General features: G+C 36.4%; 1 protein-coding gene across 1 annotated transcript in view; it reads left to right on the top strand.

The window, feature by feature from the left end:
- The window catches only part of LOC126278108 (ATP-binding cassette sub-family G member 1), a 463862-nt gene that overhangs the window by 439177 nt on the left and 5306 nt on the right, over positions 1–19379 (top strand). Inside the window, exons 6-9 of the mRNA XM_049977984.1 lie at positions 3928–4026; positions 12809–12945; positions 13158–13326; positions 19059–19159. Of these exons, the coding sequence (XP_049833941.1) occupies positions 3928–4026; positions 12809–12945; positions 13158–13326; positions 19059–19159 (506 nt within the window). The remainder of the gene's footprint in view (positions 1–3927; positions 4027–12808; positions 12946–13157; positions 13327–19058; positions 19160–19379) is intronic.

Below are 19379 nucleotides of genomic sequence, written 5' to 3'. Positions count from 1 at the left end.
GAAACCAAGACGCTCTTGAATTATACAACAGAATTTTGTCTTAATGTTCATGACAAATGAACAGTGAAAAAGGACAAATGGAGAATCAAAATGGCCTGCTTGAAGTCCATTTTGCAAAAGAAAAAAATATTGCTATGAAGTAATGAGAGTAATTAAGAACAAAACTTGAAAACAAAACAAAAAAAACTGAAAACAAGGTTATGTGTCTTGTGAAATGATTTGTCCACAAGTAAGAAATAAAACTGTTTAGAGAAGCATTTTGCACACTGTTGGACATTGCTCAAAATCATGTGCAGCAATAGTAGTGTCTCAACAGACAGATATCCTCGAGTAGTCATTAAAATTGAGTGAAACATATAATTTAAATTCTCAATGGGCATCTTATTTACTTTACAATTTAAGTCTATTGTTATTATGGAAGAAGATTATTATATCCACTTTTACCCTAGTGTAGTGGTGGTGATTTTCTTGCCTTAAATTGTCTGCATTAAGCAGTGGGTACACTAACTCTCCAATGTTTGTATGTATTATTTGTATCTAATTCTGAGGTTCATTCACAAACAGGCTCAATGAAAAGACTGATATACACGTAAGCTTTCAGCCAAAAGGCCTACTTCCAACATAATCTAGCCTATTTGTAATATTGTTGTTATTTCATCCTGAATTTTCCATTGTTTAATTCTGATGTTTCTTGCAGTCATACCAGTGTATTTGGAGTTGCAGCTATTTCATTTCAATTCGTAGATCTCTGAACTATTGTACTATCATAATTTTTTGCCCTTGTTTTTAGTTTATTTATAAACAACCTGTTTGTTTGAGGGCTATTTTGACTCTGTGATTTTTTAAAGATGTTGCAATTTTTGAGTGTGAAGTTGTGCCATTTTCTCTTTGTGTTGTGCAATGAACTTTATAATTTAAGAGTGCTTTGTGTTGTATGTATTAGTTTATCCAAATTGTTCTTATTTTGTCTGAATTCTGTTTGTATATTCCTTTAAAAGATGTTTTGTAACTTGTATAATATGTTGCTATTGTGGCCATAGTGAAGACTTTGTTTAGCTCTTCTTGACAGTTATTTCTGTTTAAAGGTGTTCTACAGAGTCTTCATAGTACATGATTAACTGCTCCTTTATGTATGGGTAGTGTTACTATTTGCTCGGTTCAAAAGAAATGACACCTCACTGCTTTTTGTCAGGACTAATTAGTGTATAATTGTTTTTCTATCTTCCTGTTATGTTCTGACAAGTTCCACCAAAGTCAGTCAGCACAGTGGCAGTGAAGGTACCATTCACTACAGGTGTGTTCTTTTGCTCCACCAGGAACTGTGTACATGAAGATGTAACCAAAAGAAATGAGACTGATACCACAGACTATGTAGTTGCCAAATGAGGAGCTCAGTGTCAAAGGGAGATATTCCACACATTTGGAAGAAAAATGAGGTTTTGTTTGTATGGACAGCTCATACCATAAGTTAAAATATGTTGACATTCCAATGGCAGGTGAAATTATCCCACATTGAAAGAGGTTGGCCTGGAAACTTTGACGCTTTCAAGAAACTGACTCTTTTAGCACTCAATTATACAACATAGATTTAGCCTTTATAAGTGCATGGCCAAAAGGTTATACAGTCACCTTGATGCAAAACACCTTGTTATTTGTTTACAAGTACTAATTTATTCCCCGAACTAGTTTCAGCAACAAATATCACCATCATCAGTGGGTTGTTTAAATCTTATTTATTGTGCATTATGGCATCTTTTTAAGAATTATTGTCGCTGTTTGCAGCATATTTTCTATCCTTTTTTCTGTTGCTGTTTTTCTCAGAGTACATCATATCATCTGTAAGTTCATTGGATGCCATTTAGCTGATTCTACACACAGAAAAACAAAACTGTCACACTTTATGATCCAGAAGATTACTCCATCTTGCTGTTTGCTGTCCTGTTCTGTGTATAGAATCCACTACATGCCATCCAACAAATTTGCAGATGACATGATGTATGTTGAGAAAAAAAGGGCAACAGAAAAAGCACAGAAAATATGCCACAAACAGTTATGATGATTTTCAGTAACATGCCATAATACACAATAAATAAGATTTAAAGAACCCACTGATGATGGTGAAGCTGGCTGGGATGGCCGAGCGGTTCTAGGCGCTTCAGACTGGAATGCGTGACCACTACGGTCGCAGGTTCGAATCCTGTCTCGGGCATGGATGTGTGTGATGTCCTTATGTTAGTTAGGTTTAAGTAGTTGTAAGTTGTAGGGGACTGATGACCTCAGATGTTAAGTCCCATACTGCTCAGAGCATTTGAACAATTTTTTTTTATGATGGTGATATTTGTTGTCAAAACTAGTTTGGATAATAAATACGTAAATATACAATAAGGTATTTAGCATCACAAATCTGATATTGTTTTTCTATGCAAACACAGATCAAATGGAAGAGTTCAAAGATAAACTTATAATTATACAGTCAAAAAGTACATTATCTATATGATCTTCAGAAGTGGTATCCTGTGTGTATTCCATATTAGAGTAGCATAAAATAAACATGATGAAAAGATGGTGGTTCTATCTTCAAATCCAGGAAACAACAAATACAACACAAGCTCTAAACTATATTAATTGCTTCAGTCTGGATAGTGATATTGAGCATTAGGCCTATTGTCTCATACCAGAGCATGCTTCTGTGCCTAGGGAAAGGGTCTTTGAAGTGATAGAGAAAAAAATAAATTTCAAAAATGCTTAAGTCATATTTATGCATCAGACCAATCAAATGAATTACAGAATCAGACACTTCAGAATTGTTACAGGTCATGGAAAACAGGAAGGAAGAGTTCAAGAACTAAGATCTATCAGATCATGAGCACAAAAACACTGGAGTATAAATATAATTATGATACTGAGCTAGCATCATTGTTCACTAAATGGCAAAACATTCATTCAGTGCAAGTAGATGTGGGGTCTGTGGGATCTTTCATTCAATCAGTTTACCATTCGTTTCATTGTGGTTTAACAGCATCAAGATGAGCAGATTCTAGTGAACATGTTGAAGAAATGAAATATTGTGCTTGTTACTTGTTTTTATAAACTTAAAAAATATGCAATGCATGACAATTGTGAAGCTAAAATTCTAAAGGTTCATAATCAGTCCCCAGTTCAGAACAAATACTTGTTCAGTGACTTCTGGATTCTTTTACTTTGGACAGTGATGTGTATTTATCAGAAATTCCATGTTTTACCATGGAACTTGGTCTACTTTAAACTGTAGATCGACTGTAACTGACTGGACAAGTGCAAGTGCACGTCAGAGGAAGGTAAGGAAGCGGTAACTCCAATAGAATCATGATTAGCAATGTGCTACAATGTTGAAATCAACAATCCAGTGAAGGACAGCTTTTTTAATGAAGAGCAGTGATAAAAAAACTTGTTTGCCAGTAAAGCAAATGGTACATTTTATTTATTAGTAGGATATTAGTGCTTGGAAACTACAATTTGTCTATGAAATCTGGTATTGTAGCATGGCTTATCAATATCACCAGAGGGCACACTGAGTATAGGGTTCCCAACCAAGTGACAAATCACAGTTAATAGGAGCCTCTACTATGAGACTGCTGACAGGTTTTGAATTTTAACAGAAGAAACTTGTGCACAATTTGAGAATTAAAATTTTCATGCTGAGCCCTATCATCTCCTCATGGGCAGTGAAAATTTCTACATCACAGGTGCTGCATCTCTCATCTTGTAGGTTTGACTTATACACAGCTTATTCTGTAAGATTATGTAGCTTTTATATAGAAATAATTATAAACACATTTAAATATTAATTGTGGAGTGCAATTAATGTATGCAGAAACTCAATACAAATTGTGTTGAGTGATATCATAGGAGAGGATGCAAAAATAATAGAAACAATACTATTTTCAGTGCTTGAAGTTATCAGTGGAGAATATGGAGACTGTACTGATGCCCTAGTGACAGCAGTTAAAGAAAACAGTTGGCGAAGTCCACCTGTCCAAACGAATGGTGAGTATTTCTGTGTGTTTATTTATATTGGTATATGTTACTAGTTAGATTTCTTAATCACTCTATATGAGGGAAGTTCAGTCTGTAGCACAGATCATCTATGAATTATCAATTTTTCTATGCTGGGTGCACTTGGTGGAAAACTGGCATTGGCTAGTCATCATAGCTGTGCATAATAACACAAAGAGCAGACATTTTCTGTTACTCCTGTGTTCTTTGTTTGTATTATGATAAGCAAGTACTTTTGTTAAGATCGAAAGTAACTTGTAATGTTTTTCCAGCCATTGCAGTTTAATATATTGCCTTAGGTGTGAAGTCTATATGGTATTTTTTCCTGTGCATGTGGCCTGTCTGTCATCTGTTAGGCTCCAACAACACATTTCTGAACTTTTAAATTTAGAGACAATCATACTTACCACTGTAGTGGTTAATTCAGAAGTGCCTATAATCAGAGAGAAACACTATGGAAGGTGGCAAAAGCATTGGAAGTGACAGGGAGGTGCCTTTATTGTTTTTGTGTAACACCAGGATAAAAACCATGCTTTAGGTCTTCAAGTATAATAAAATGACTAGAGACAGCAGTCCAGCAAAGGATATCCAGACAGAAAAAAAATGAAATAGCGTGCCTGTCTTATTAAGAAGTGTGGAGCACTGCAATGACTACAGCCATCAAGAAATACAGGAAATATATCCACATTTGTGAATATGAACCACTTTCAGCTGTATATTGGAATGAGAACAATGAAAATTTGTGCTGGTCCGGGACATAAACCCAGATTTCCTGGTTTACATGAGTAGTCATTGTAACTGCCTTGGCCATCTGAGCATGAACACAATGATAACACTCAAACTTCTATACATCATTTTCCATGCATTACAACCTACACTCAGAGGTTAAGCATATTACATCCAGAAAGGATACATTTATTGAGAGTTGAAGACCTCATATTGGTAAATAAATACAAAATAGCAGTATCTGTGTTATTAAGAAGCATGATGCAGATTTCCTTCAGACATTCATGCACATAGGAGTGCAGGTTGTGATATATGGAAGTTAGTCTGGCCATGATTTGTGCGTGGATAGCCAAAGCAAAGGTGAATGCTCATGTAAAGCAGGAAATCTTGGTTTGGGTCCCTATCCAGAACAAATTTTAGTTGTCACCTTTCTGATATACAGCCAAAGGAGATTCATATTTGCAACTTTGAATACATATTCTGCCAGACAGAAAGTTCTATGGGAGCACTCAAAATTAAGGTCACAATTGTACAAATTCATATGCCCATTTCTGATGTGCCCTCTGCTAAACCTGACATCAGTTGACAGAAAGAAACAAAGTGTTCAAAATTTGGGAAGCCTCTCATAACTGGGGAATAGCGCTCTCCATCAGAAACAGAAGAATATGAAGGAGAAGGAAAACTGAAGGAAAAACTGGAAAAGAAAACACACGCTTCTAAAATGGAAAAAAATTATTGTTCAGAGCTCCTCTGAACATTTGTTCTACAAAACAAAATGCAGTTGCTCTGGATGCAGGTGTGGTTTTGACATTGACTCAGTACATAGTAATAAATGTAAAGAATGGTGGCACAGGGTGATGAAGGTATTGGATGTTATCTGTATGAATACTGCTGAAGACTTTCTCTTGGAAATTCTTGCCTGACTGAGGGTCTACTCTCATATGCCCGTGTGAGTAAGAGTATGCAGTTAACAGTTTCATATTCTCACTATAATTGTGTCTACCATAAGAGTAAAAATGCATATAGTTTTACACTGAGTACTGTTAAGGGCTTAAGTGTCTGATTGTCATATAAATTGCTAGATCAAAATAAAATATGAAGTAGATATCCACTTTTTTCCTTAACTGTGAGTTCTTATCTAAATCTTTTGCAATGATGTAACATTCAATAATGTCTTCTTATATTACTACAGAAGCAATATTTCCATGAGTATTTTCATTAGAGAGAGTTGCTATGTTTGAGGATAGCTTTCTAATTACCATGGCCAATGTAATATTTCAGATTGTGTCATATATCCAGTAGTGCTCATAGGTGTAACAACCAAGCACATTATGGGTAAGACACATGATGTCAATGTATTTTATTGTGCCCATATTGTGGTTTATGGTCAAATGGAAAATACCATCTCTGAGTTCATGCAGACACTTGCCTTCCCAAGTGCCACTGTGTCAAGGATGCATTATGAATACCTGTGCTACAGAAAAACTGCTGCCAGCTGAGGGTAAAAAAAATTTGATGATGGGGGTTAGCAACTAATGTCTTGGATCACAGCAATGGATAGACAGCCATCATTGCAGAAAATCACATGGCAGTTCAGTGACGGGCAATGACAACAAGTGAGCAGCCACATTGTCATGCAGTGACTTGTTTGCTATGGGATACAGAAGCCACTGGATCACATGCATTCCTCCTGTTACTGTATATCACGTGGGACTAGGATTTATTAGGCGTGAGACTCTTAGCATTGGATGCTAAAACATTATAAGAGAGGCTGTCTGGACCAGAGTGCCCCCATGCACATCAGTGAACACTGATGGTGGAAATGAGTAAGTGGAAAACCAAATGAGATGATTCAGCTCATTTGTCAACAGGACGGTACAAGTTAGTGACATGACAGTAAATAAATGTTTAAGGTTACAGACCAGTACATGATTTCTAACTCTAAACACTAAGTATAGCATTAAGTCTCCAACCTGGGCATCCAAATGTCTTAAGATGGAATCAGTGTTTTGCAAGTCCATGAGACATAAACAGGGATTGTTGGAGTACCAATACAAACAAGTTGTCAACCAGGTGCAGGCTAGACCCATTCAGTAGCCCACTCACAATCTCATGGTGCACTCTTTGAAGTTGAGAAGACATCCTGGTACTTACATTCACATTTCCACTTTGTTTAGGGGCCTCAACCACTGAAGTCTGATGTAACACTGACCTTTCCAATCACCCAACATAGGTCACTATGGGTCTTGCATGCATACAATCATTCCATAGTCTTAATCACTATTTTCTGCTAAACTGTTCGGTACACCATTGGAAATGAGAAACACAAGGATACATAATTCTATTCAAATGAGAGAGGACAAGGTACAAAAATCTAGCACATATTCCTTCAAAATCGCCTTTTTTGTGACAAGAAAGGATTCAATGCTTAAATGAAACATTAATAATTGTGATCAATGGGGCCAGTTTCTTATCCAGATAAAACATTAACTATTAAACTTTGCGCAAACTGTGAATTAGCAAGAAAAAATATCTTTATTTCTTGTTAAAGTGCAGTTAAAATATTACACACTGGACTATCAGTCAAATGACAAAGTGGAGTTTCCATAAAGTACATTTTCATTTGTGAAAATTACAACTCCATAAGAAAACACAACTGAAATAAATAATGCACTACAAGTGAGCTACATGCTAATACAAAAGTGATTAAAATTACAGGATTGACAATAACATTTTTTATATGTTCTACCATTTTTCATGGTCCATCACTTAGCCAAGTAAATGCGTATTTATTTACATTACATTTCTGTACAAGTTTTACAAAAAAAACATATAATGAAAAAGTTTATAGGTGAACTATTTCGTTATGATTACACTGGAAGAATCACAAAACAGGATATATGAGGGCTGTTCAAAAAATTCTCGAACTTTCATAATTTCGCACCGGTGGTTATGTTGGAACGGAATGCAGTTGCCATCTCTGCATATGTCTGTGTTAAACATGTAACTGCCAGAAGTTTCACTGTTGTATGTCTGTTAGTTGCTGTTCAGAGATGTATTGAGTAGAACACTGTCACACAATTTTATGATTTTTTAGATGGTGGGGTTAGAGAAGCTCAGCATCTGCATTAAATCTTGTGTGAAACTCAACAAAACCTTTACAGAGATGCACAAAATGATGCAAGAAGCCTACAGTGATGAATACTTAAGCCATCCTTGGTGATATGAATGGTTCACATGGTTTAAAAATGGTTGGACAGAAGTTAAAGGTGATACTCATTCAGGACTCCCTTCAACATCTACCAATGATGCTCATGTCGGGAACTCAGTGGAATTGTCAATGCCAATTGAAGACTGACTACCTAGAGATTGCAGAATAATGTAACATTTCAGTTGGATCATGTCATGAAACCCTGATGGAGCTTCTTGGAATGCTTGAGTTGCTGCCACGGTCATCCCATAGCTCATGAGTAAAGACCAGAAATACCTCTGCCTTACAATTGTGAAGAGCTTTTGGACTGCACAAATGAGAACAAGATGTTGCTTGAGAGAATCATAACTAGTGATGAGATGTGGGTTTATGGTTATAATGGTTAAACCAGGGTTCAATCTTCACAATGGGTTGTGAAAGGTTTTCAAAGACCAGATAAAGCTCATCATGTCAGGTCAAATATAACAGCCATGCTGACAGTTTTCTTTCACTTCGAAGGATTAGTTCATAATGAACTTGTGCCACAGAGAGAAAACAGTTCATTTTTGGTGTTATTAGGACACGTTGGGATGCCTGCAAGAAAATGTGAGGAGGAAACGGCCTGGAATATAGCAAGATCACAACTCTTTCATCATGATGACACACCCACACTTTCATCTCTGTTGGTGTGTGACTATTGCACAAATAATGAAATCACTCTGGTGCCTTACCCTCCATACTCTCCAGACATGGTCCCTGTGGACTTCTTTTTCATTTCCAAAGTTGAAAACCCCATTGAAACAACAAAATTTCCAACAATAGATGGGATAAAAGAAAATTTGCAGACAGCACTTTGTGTGATCCAGAAAGAGGCATATTAAGACAAGACTGCTTCCAGAAGCAGAAATGGCATTGGGAGTGGAATATCAATTGTGGAGGAGAGTATCCAAAAGGAGACCATGCACAATAAGTAAAAGGTAAGCACAGAAAAATTTTGTGGACAATGTTCTGGACATTTTTGAACAGATATCGTACACTTTTTTTTTAAGTAAATGGTATATAGTGGTGACCTCATTAACTGCCAATGGGCAACTGTTCCAGCCATGTGGATTCAACTGCACTGCACTAACTATTAGTACTTTATCCATTAAGACCAGCCATGGTAACTACCCTCCACTTAATATTATGAAAGACTAATAATAATAATAATAAATAATAGTAAGAGACAGAGGGAGGTAGGGAATGGAAAGAGGAACAGAAAGCAGAAAAGATCTAATAAATCCTTCACTATTACAAAAGTGTGTATGGAGGAGGCAACAAGTACTATGACAGTTTATGAGTTACCTTAAGTAACTTCAGGGATTCGGTAGCTCTAGATCCTGTTTCATTTTTGTGCTATTTTTAGGAACCTCATGGATCCAATAGTAAGCCAACAGTATTTTTGTATATCCCATTTCACCATCCATGTTATATGGTAGATGAAAGGGGGGAGGGGGTACTGAATACCCAGTCTCCTTTTCAGACTTGACTTGATCCAACAACAACTTGGCTGCAGAAATCAAGAGCAACTGATGGCTTAGAAAACCTGTTTCCAACCATTCCTGTCAAGGTGTCAAGTTATTCCTCTCTTCTAAAACATGTCACATCTTTCTGTGCTGGGCACGCATAAGTGAGTCAAAATCCTCTTTTGACCAGCCAAGAGAAGACAGAAGCTATTTCATTCAAGATGCCATATATCAGCTCATTGCATTCTGTCTTACTGACAGGAATGACTTGAAGCTACTGCCTCTTCTGTACCATCAAGGTACTCATAAACTGGACATTCTAGAAGTACCTATGGCTCTACAATTACAGCTGTGATCCTGTTTTCTCTGGATTCTGTACAGATAATATTGATCAGTGCACTATACCAGTGGTTGGCTGAATGTGAGCATTTGAATTCTTTCTCTGAAATCGGGCAAGAATCATATTTGCACCTTACAGTGGCAGGACAGCAGCATCTCTCTTGCCAGAAATCGATAATATGGCCTCTGATGTGATTATCATCACAAGTCACAAGCACTTTATTTACTTTATGTGGCCTGGTTTCCTCCATCTAGTAGACAGCAACTCATTCTCTGATATGATACACAAATCTACACACTACTTCCAATGCATTAGTTGATGATGTGCCAAATCCATCTGATGTATTGCCAAATGCAACTGAGGAATGCAATAGAACTACACACTGCATCTGCACCAAGACACCATCTACGCAAAACAGTCGAACTGCTTCCACACCACAGACAATTTTTGTACACACATGCTAGCATCATAACCAACTATGGTGGCTAGTATTGCCTCTTGGTAAAGGTGAAAAATTTTAGAGGCCAAATCTATGTTGAAAAATGTCAACAATTTTGTTCGTAATTGCCAAATCTTTCAGTAGGCTGCATTTATGTATCAAAATCAGATTTATCATCTCGATGTGTCTCAAGATAGTTAAGGTGGGACTTTTTTGTATGGGTGCATAATTTGATTACAATATTTCACCTGTGACTTGCCTTTTACCATTATATGGGGAGTCCAAGGGTGAAATGTCAATATTCAGGAATATGACAGGAATGACAGTTCAAATCAGAAAAGTGTAATAAGCATTGGCTGTAACATTCGTAGCTTAAGTACTATGAACACTTCTTCTGCTTCACTTTCATGAAATACACCTCTTCTACTGAACAGGTGGAAGCTCTTACAGTATGCATTTTAGAGCCTGCATTCACTGGTCACATTTTTCTTGTTTTGGTCCATAATATCACCTCTCAAAATATGTAAATCAAAGAACTTGCAATAGAAGAGTTTTTGTTTACAGTACTGAAAATGAAGAAGTGCCAGACGTTCCTAAGGTAGGCATTTCAGACCCCAAATTGACTAGACCTTTTTGCTTCAAATGATGTTCCTTTTATATACATGAATATTGACCATTGCTTCTGTGACACCCTGTATGAGTTGACTTTTGAGGAGAAAATGAAAGTCTATTTACTCTACACTACTCACGAATGGTGTCCATCAGAACTTCCACTTCCATTTCCAACTGTAGTCTGCTGTTACCTTGGCTTAATAGTAGGAGATTGACAGCATATGTAGTTACAGTCAAAGCTTCAGGTTTTTCTTGGAGATATTTCAGAATGGGTTCAAGGTAAACATCTCAAAATTTAGGTCCAAGGGATGAAGACTGAGGGCAACCTTTAGTGATTATTTGGCCAAATTATTGTTGGGATTCAACAAAGCAGCCCTTCTATCTGCACAGTAGCCTAGGTAGATGTCTGTAAAGCCAACATAGCCAGGTGAGGTGATTCAGCTATGTACATGAAGATATCTGCCAATGGTTTGTCAAAGGCACCAGATATATCAATATTACAGCAATTGCTTACTGGAACTCTGAAACCTTGAACAGCTGAAGCATTTGGTTAATAGCATTTTCAGCAAATTTCCCCACTAACAGTGAGATCTGAGATCTGATTATGAGAATAAACATCATCTGAAAACCATGTGTACTGCAATAAAATTCTTTACGTGTCTTGGCATGGAATCAAACAAGGCTAGCATATGTTCTCAGAGAATAGCCTTCAGCACTGTGATAAAAGTGTAGAAATCATAAGTAGTGTTGCCAAAAATGGTGCCAAACAATTGTACGTCTGACAGAGTGATCTCATGTCTGCAAGATAGGTACTGAATATCTGGCTATAGAACTTTATTGATGAATATGATTTACTCCCCTGCAGGCAAGTACATTGCCCTGTTCATACAAGATATCATACAAGCAGACCTAAGGAAACATAAAACATCACACCCAACTTGTCATTCAAGTTTGATTGTGACACTGTGTCCAAGTGCAACAAAGGATCCTTATTTCACTGATTTGTGTGTTTGTGTCTGTGTGTGTATGTGTTCTTTCAGACAAGTCAAAAAGAGCAGATGACACATATATATTTATTTTTGTTGCATGCTCTTAAGAAAGGGGGAGTCAAATGTGTGACTGTAACATTGTCTGTGGGAATACTAATAAACGTCCTCAGTGATTTCTAACACATTAAAATATCCTCCCTTATAATTTGTTCAGGAGCCCAAGCATATTGTTACTATCATATATTTGCGATAGTAACAATATTGTGAAAAGGAAAGTTTCTACTCACCATACAGTGAGGTGTTGAGTCACGGATGCCTAACAGCGACTCAGCATCTCTGATATATGGTGAGTAGCAACTTTCCTTTCCATAACATTGTTATATTTGTCATTGTCAAAAATGAGATACTGTTCCTTTTAAAGAGAGTGTGTATCAATTAGCCTTATGTATTCTAAATCATTTTGAAACAGGCAGTGGAATGCACTGCCTGGCTGACGAACAATGCTGATGTACAAAAGGATGTTGGACATTCTACAAGCCACTATGTGGCAAAGATAGGAATATCATTAGTCACTCCTTTTTTCTGTTCCATCCAAAAATAAAATCTCAATACTCTATTGCTGTACCTGATCTTTTGATTCCTGAGGCATATGTTAGATTGGTTAAGAGCATCTGATGGATCTTGTGATACCATGTCTTATACTGAAGGATTTGAAAAGAGTCATATTACATTAATTTAAGTTCATCAGCCTTGATATAGCATAATGCTTACATATTTCTGTGCACTACCAATACTTTGTAGTACATATCATCTCAACATATTGCAGTAAGTGGAAGCCAAAAATTCAAGAAAATTGATTAACATATTTTCTAATGTATCAGCTAAACTTGGAGCATTCTTATCCTTGAACTGCATGAGTCTTTAAAGTCCGATAGCTACATCTTTTAAGTACTGCAATTCATCTGATTCTAGGTAATGCAATTGTGGTAGAGACTAGGAAAGATGGCACTGTACCACACAAAACTCTAGTTCTTGTAGCTAAGCCTTCAGAGTTTACAAGATTCTGGATTCTATTGCAAAGGTTTTACGTGCAACTCTACAGAGACTGGGTAAGTCAGACCCATTTCAATATGTGTAATGCAGCATGTTTATGAACTATGAAAAAAGTAAAATAAAATAGCGTGTTTCCTTAATAATCCTGCAAAATCAGTTTTCTGTGTCAATGTTTTAAGCTATTAACAACTTGTGGTTATTAAAATGTGTTGACAATGTAAGTACTTTCATTGAGGTTTAAATACTTGCAATATTTGTTTTCCAACAGACTGTCACACATCTCAAATTGGTGCTTCATGTTCTTGTTGGAGTTGTGTTTGGGCTTAATTTTACTGGAGCTGGAAATGATGCTTCAAAAACATTCAACAATGTCAGCTTTCTATTCTGTACCAATCTATACCTAGCTTATACAGCTGTTATGCCAGCTGTTTTGAGGTGTAAGTATAAGCCCAATCATTCTACATTATCTTCAGAAAGCATGAAACCTGTATTTTTTTAGCATAATATTGGCTGGATAAATATTTGTTCCATTACTTGTAGTATAATATACCTTAGATGTTTCTCTTGTTTATTGAAATTATTTTCAATTTGTTCAGAAATTGATGTCCTAGAACTCATTCCTCAGAAACTGGAACACAAAATTTCAGAGATTCTCTAATTACTCATTGTGGCAACCAAGCTGTATTGTACAGTGACTTGAACAGATGGTAGTGTGATGATACTATGTCTAGGCTGTATGTAAGGTGAGGAAAGAGTCTCCACTCAAACTGTACAGTCTCAACTCTAGTCTGCATAAATTAATGTGCTCTTGCATTACCATAGAAAAATCAGTAAATGTTGTGAAGAGTGAACTCTATGTAGATGAGCATAACGTTTTCTCAGGTTGCTGAGATACTGAACCAAACTCATTAATTTCTCCTCCTGTCTAAAACTCACCAGTTTTTTTTTTTTTAATCTCATTACCAAAACTTTTTACCATCATCATCTCAGTGGTTTGCAGAGTTCTGAACAACAATAAATATGTAAAATTCTGATTTAATGGGAAGTTGAAGATAGGATTATTAGAAATATAGTCACAGTTCTAACTTGTTTCTTTATTTCTTTGGCAATTTAACGGAATGCCAGTGACCACCTTTACTTCTCAAATCCAAAGAAGTGATGCTATGTCTCATACATTGTCACAGTGTTTGCTTCAGACTTCTCCCATTTGAATGGGTACACCAAGCTGATGCTACTGCTATTGGTTAATCATTATTCATGTACCCAAGGTTCACAAACTTTTGAATGACTTAATTTATCAATAACGGTATGGTATTCAGCATTTAGCAATAGAAAATTTCCAATGCAATTCAGCACCTGTTAACCAGCGAATGGTGCAAATTGTGTTACCAGTGTGTTAGACTTTTGGTGACGTCACTGTAGAGGCACACAGTCTCCTCCACTTTTGACCAAGCAGTTGCATATGTCCTGCAGCTTCTATTAACTGACAAATACTTTATCTTCTTAGCTGATGTCAAATGTAGCATCCCCCACAAAAGATTATTCCGAGTTTCACATGCAGCATTCAAAACTTACGTAACAGGCTGTTATCTAACATGCATATCAATGTTAGTCTTTTTATAAGTGCTTATATGCTGTCATCTATTGATGGAACTTGTTGACATGTCTAAAAAGTATACAATAAGATAAGAACATGAGTTCTGAAGTGCGCATCATTTATGACGGCGGCTGAGTTTAGGTTCTTTCAGCGCATCTGACATCACAAAACACAGTCAGCCAATGAACAGAGAACAATGTTGCCAGAGCTTGACTGCAGTGCAGAGCATGGATGAGTGTCTTCAGTTTTAGAAACGTTCAGTCATAAATAAAGTAATTGAACAAAAGCAATGTCTTGATAGCAGACTTTCTTTCAAAGAAAGTTTGGAAAAAGCATTCTTTATAGCAATTGCTTCATGTTCTATTAATAAATTAAACCAAACAAGCAATAAGCCTCCTAATTCAGGCGATAGCAAGGAAAGGTGTTTGTATCATTCTCACTAACCGCTTTTTCACAATAAAGAACAGCTGTAATTGTTTATTTCTTATTGTACTTTGACGAAACGTGAGTAATTCATAATCATACCAACAGTGTTTGTCGATATTTTGTGTGATCTTTTAAAGTCCTCTGGGAGATATACTGAACGACGAGCTGTGTTAGCATAATGGTTAAAGTGTTATGGCTGCTAAGTGAAAGGTTTTTGATTGGTGCTTAATATTTTCTTTCTTTAAAAACAGTATTGAAGTGTCTTACTTCATGAATTTTATTCGTTTGAATGTAATTTTTTGAAATTTCTAGTGGCAACTAGAATCGACAAAACGGAAAGTATACGCTATGGACTTTGGCCTCTGCAAACTTTTCAAAATTTCGTGCAATGATTTACTACATCTAATGCTCCACAATAACTGCGTTGAACATCAAAACAAAATTAAGTCATTTATGGGGTGGAGGTATCAGTCAAGAAGATGTGTAAAAATCAAATTTTTGGTCCCAATTGTTTTTGTGAAATCAAATGATAAAGTGTGTCAAAGCAATCAAAATACCATGTGTCTGCACAGGCAAGCAGTGCAATGATCGTGCACATCACAGAATGTGGGGAGCACATCTCTGTAGCAGTGAAAGGGTTAATGTGGCCGTGGTGGCTTTACTGCATAAACTGGCACTCCCCCCTAACGTAAGTTTGTGAACTACACTATGGAGCTGCTTCTTCTCTTGGCGTGTACAACTGGCAACACTGCAATCTCCCACGTCTGGACTGGCATGTGTGAACTGCCAAGATAAACTAATTGAACTATAGATTCACATTTCCCACATTATTGCAATACTGTATTAGATTTCTTTTAAAAAAAAGAAAAAGAAAAAAAAGAAAGAAAAAAAACATGGTTCATTACTTTTCAACAACTGTTCTGTAGTATCAGATTCTGATATTTGACAAATGTATGAAATAAGATTGTGTCCTGAAAAAATGTGACAGAAATCTCACCCTGAAGATGTGGTTCAAGCAATGATGGCTGTTAGGGATAAAACTAAAACTCTAAATGAAGCAGCAAGATGTTTCAATATACCACAAGCTACTCTCTTTAGAAAGGTGGCTAGAAAGGATATAAATTCAAATACTTTCACACATGAAAAATTAGGTAGAAAACCTGTTCTTCCCGAGAAATTGAAAAGGACCTTGTTGAGTATTGCCTATTAATGGAAAAGAAATTTTTTGGACTCACTCATAATGACATGAGGCGAATGGCTTATCAGCTGGCAGTAAGAAATGGAAACAGGAATCCATTCACTGATGATATGGCTGGAAGGGCATCGTTCGATCACTTAGTGAGCAGACACAAGAATCAGCATTCAGTATGAAAGCCTGAAGGAACATCACTTGCTCGAGCCACTGGCTTTAATTGAGAGAGTGTCATGAAATGTTTTGTTCTTCTGGAAGCCAAATACACTAAACATCGCTATCCTCCTGATCAGATTTTCTATGTTGATGAGTCTGATCTTAGTTTAGTGCAAACAATAATTCCACATGTAATTGACATGAAGGGAAGAAAACAGATAGGAGCCCTCACTGTTGCAGAGAGGGGAAGTCTGGTGATGATTGTTGCATGCATGAGTGCAGGTGGCAGCTTTGTGCCTCCAATGATGATTTTTCCAGGTACCATTTGGACAAACAGATTAATGAAAGGTGCACCTTCTGGAGCTATTCTTTGAACATACGAAACCTACAGCTGAATCCCCAGTCTTGCTCATACTGGATGGACATTACTCTCACACCAGGAATATAGATGTCATAATAAAAGCAAAAGATAATCATGTGACCATTCTCTGCTTGCCACCTCATACTACACATAGACTACAGCCCCTTGATAGGACTTTCATGGGCTCTCTAAAAATATATTACAGTGAAGAGATTAGGTAGGCACTAAGAACAGGCAGTATGGATACCTACGATATTGCAGAGAAGTTTGGAAAGATGTACCACAGAGTCCAACGTGGTGCAGTAGCAGTCAATGGATTAAAATGTACCAACATTTATCCACCAAACAGATATATTTTTACAGAAGCAGATTTCATTGCTGCTGAACATGAAGCAGAAAAGGTTGCTGACAGTGGTGAAGCACTTTGTGACAATGGAGATGCCGGAGGTGATTCGAAGCAAGGTGATGAGGGGTGATGAGAAGAGCAGACAGTGGGTCCATCAACATCTGTTGGCTATGTAAAGCCACAACACATCTCTCCAGTCCCAAGTTCAAAAAAGAAGACATCAGACAGAGGTCAGAAAGCACTTTCAGCTACTGCCCAAACCATTTCACCCTATAAAAACGCTTTGAAGTGTTTCATGGACAAGAAACAAAATACTGAACTGAATCTACAGATGAAAAAGGCATCAATTCTGGTATCTTCCTTTTATAGCCCTATAAATCAACCAGTAACTGCCAATATGTCAGACAGACCAACAAGAGCAAAGACTGTTGACGCTGGTAAATGAACACTGTTCTCAACTACAAAAAGAAGTAAGGACGAAAGTTGTAGCGAGGAAGAGGAAATAGAACTATCTTCTCATAGTTCTAACCTGATAGAATATCTTGGGAAAGACGTTTCGGAAAACAATGATCCAGGCTGTTTATTTTGCAGTGAGGCATTTAAATAGTCAAATTCTGTAGAACTTTTGGTTCAATGTGCCATGTGTCAGTAATGGTCTCATATGTTGTGCATGGGTGTGAGACTCAGTGTTCATTTGCAACTTTTGTTCATGAAGAACTTTAAATTGTGAACCAGAATTGTTATCTATAGCTCATAAAAACTATTTTACTACAGATTTACACTGTAGTTTGTGATTTTTTTTCCATGTGAGGTCAAAATACCATTTTATAATTTCATAAGTAAAAATCTAAACTGGGAATGCATATTTTAAATCTGTTTCATGTAACCACCCCACTTCAAATTGCTCACTCATAATTTACAGGAAGTATAAAAATCAAATGTAATTATTTATTATGTTCATTTTTCATCAAAATTATTATTCATCCTTTGTAATAGATATATAAACTAACACAGGTGGTGTTTTTGACAAAATAGCCACATTTTAAATTCAGTATTTTGTATTAAACAAAAAAAAGTGTTCCATATTCCCACCACTTCCTCTACTATAAACTAGCTCATTTCATTCAACAAGTGTGGAATCTCTCAAGAGGTACTCCAGCTTCAACAGTTGTTTTAAATTTTCCTGCATAAGTATTTGGCTCAGATGAGAAATTGAATATTTGAGAAGCTATTTTGCTGTGCATGATTAAAAATCTGGGAACTCAGTTCAACTTATATGCTTATTACTTGCTATACCTCAGAAGCATTCACTAAAGCATACTTAAGGTCTCCTCTTCATTCACTTTCTTTTTTCCTTCATAAGTGCTGCCTTCATTTGCTGCAGACATTTGCTTCATATGTCTTTTTTGTTATATCTTTTTTATTTTACTTAAAGATCAAAAGGAAGTTTTAGAGTCTTGTTGAATCTTATGATGAGCTCTCTTGACATGCTCCAAGATCTCATTAATTTTCTGAAGATATAGATGCATCTTTCTGACCTGTAGAATCTGTTTCTCTTACTGCAGTTTTTGTGAGTATGGTTTCCAGGTCTCTGCATTCTATGACCCACTTACATTTGTTGCTGTCTACTTCTAGAAGTTCCATTCCCTGTTCTTGTCTCCCTGTCATCATGTACTCTGTTCTGAAGTATTGGCTTTTATCCCAAATTTATCTGATGCTCTTCTCAGAATTTTCATGATATTTTTCATTTCAGTTCCTGTGTGAAAGTATTTTGTAATATATTCATTTGATAATTTAAGTTGACTAGGTGATTAATTCTACAAATTGCAGAAATTAAAATACTGGTAAATCCTGCATGCCAGTCAAATTTTTTATTGTCAAATATGTTGTGACACTTAAACTGATTTCTTCCCCACAGCAATATAGTGACATCAGTAACTTCTATCATAGCTTTTTAGCTTGTAATATTTCTTGCTTATGAATTTCACAATATTAGGTGAAGTTGAAAACTTATCTATTTAATGAACTAATGATCTTCAAATAATTGTTCATTCTTTTACACTGTTAATAATCTAGTCTTCCTCTTGTCAGATCCCACAGAATTTGCTGTTATGAAAAAGGAGTGGTTCAATAATTGGTACAATCTTCGAACCTACTACATCACCTCAATGGTTGCCACTCTGCCTACACAGGTGAGAGAAACTACAGATATTAATTCTCTTTTGGATAATTGAACAAGCAGTAAAGTATTAATAAGAGTGTTCCTATCTTCTGTAAGATAAGTGTTTCTAGCCTCTGAGCTAGGTGTATTTCACTAACAAGGAAACTATTTGGTCCTGAACAACACTAACACTAAGTTAAAGAGCAGTTCTTGTCCAGAGCCACACTGTTCTTTGCCCACAGAATTCTGCA

The sequence above is a fragment of the Schistocerca gregaria genome, chromosome 6 (assembly GCF_023897955.1).
Source record: "Schistocerca gregaria isolate iqSchGreg1 chromosome 6, iqSchGreg1.2, whole genome shotgun sequence".
Classification (NCBI taxonomy): domain Eukaryota; kingdom Metazoa; phylum Arthropoda; class Insecta; order Orthoptera; family Acrididae; genus Schistocerca; species Schistocerca gregaria.
This window is presented reverse-complemented; position numbering and strand designations above follow the sequence as displayed.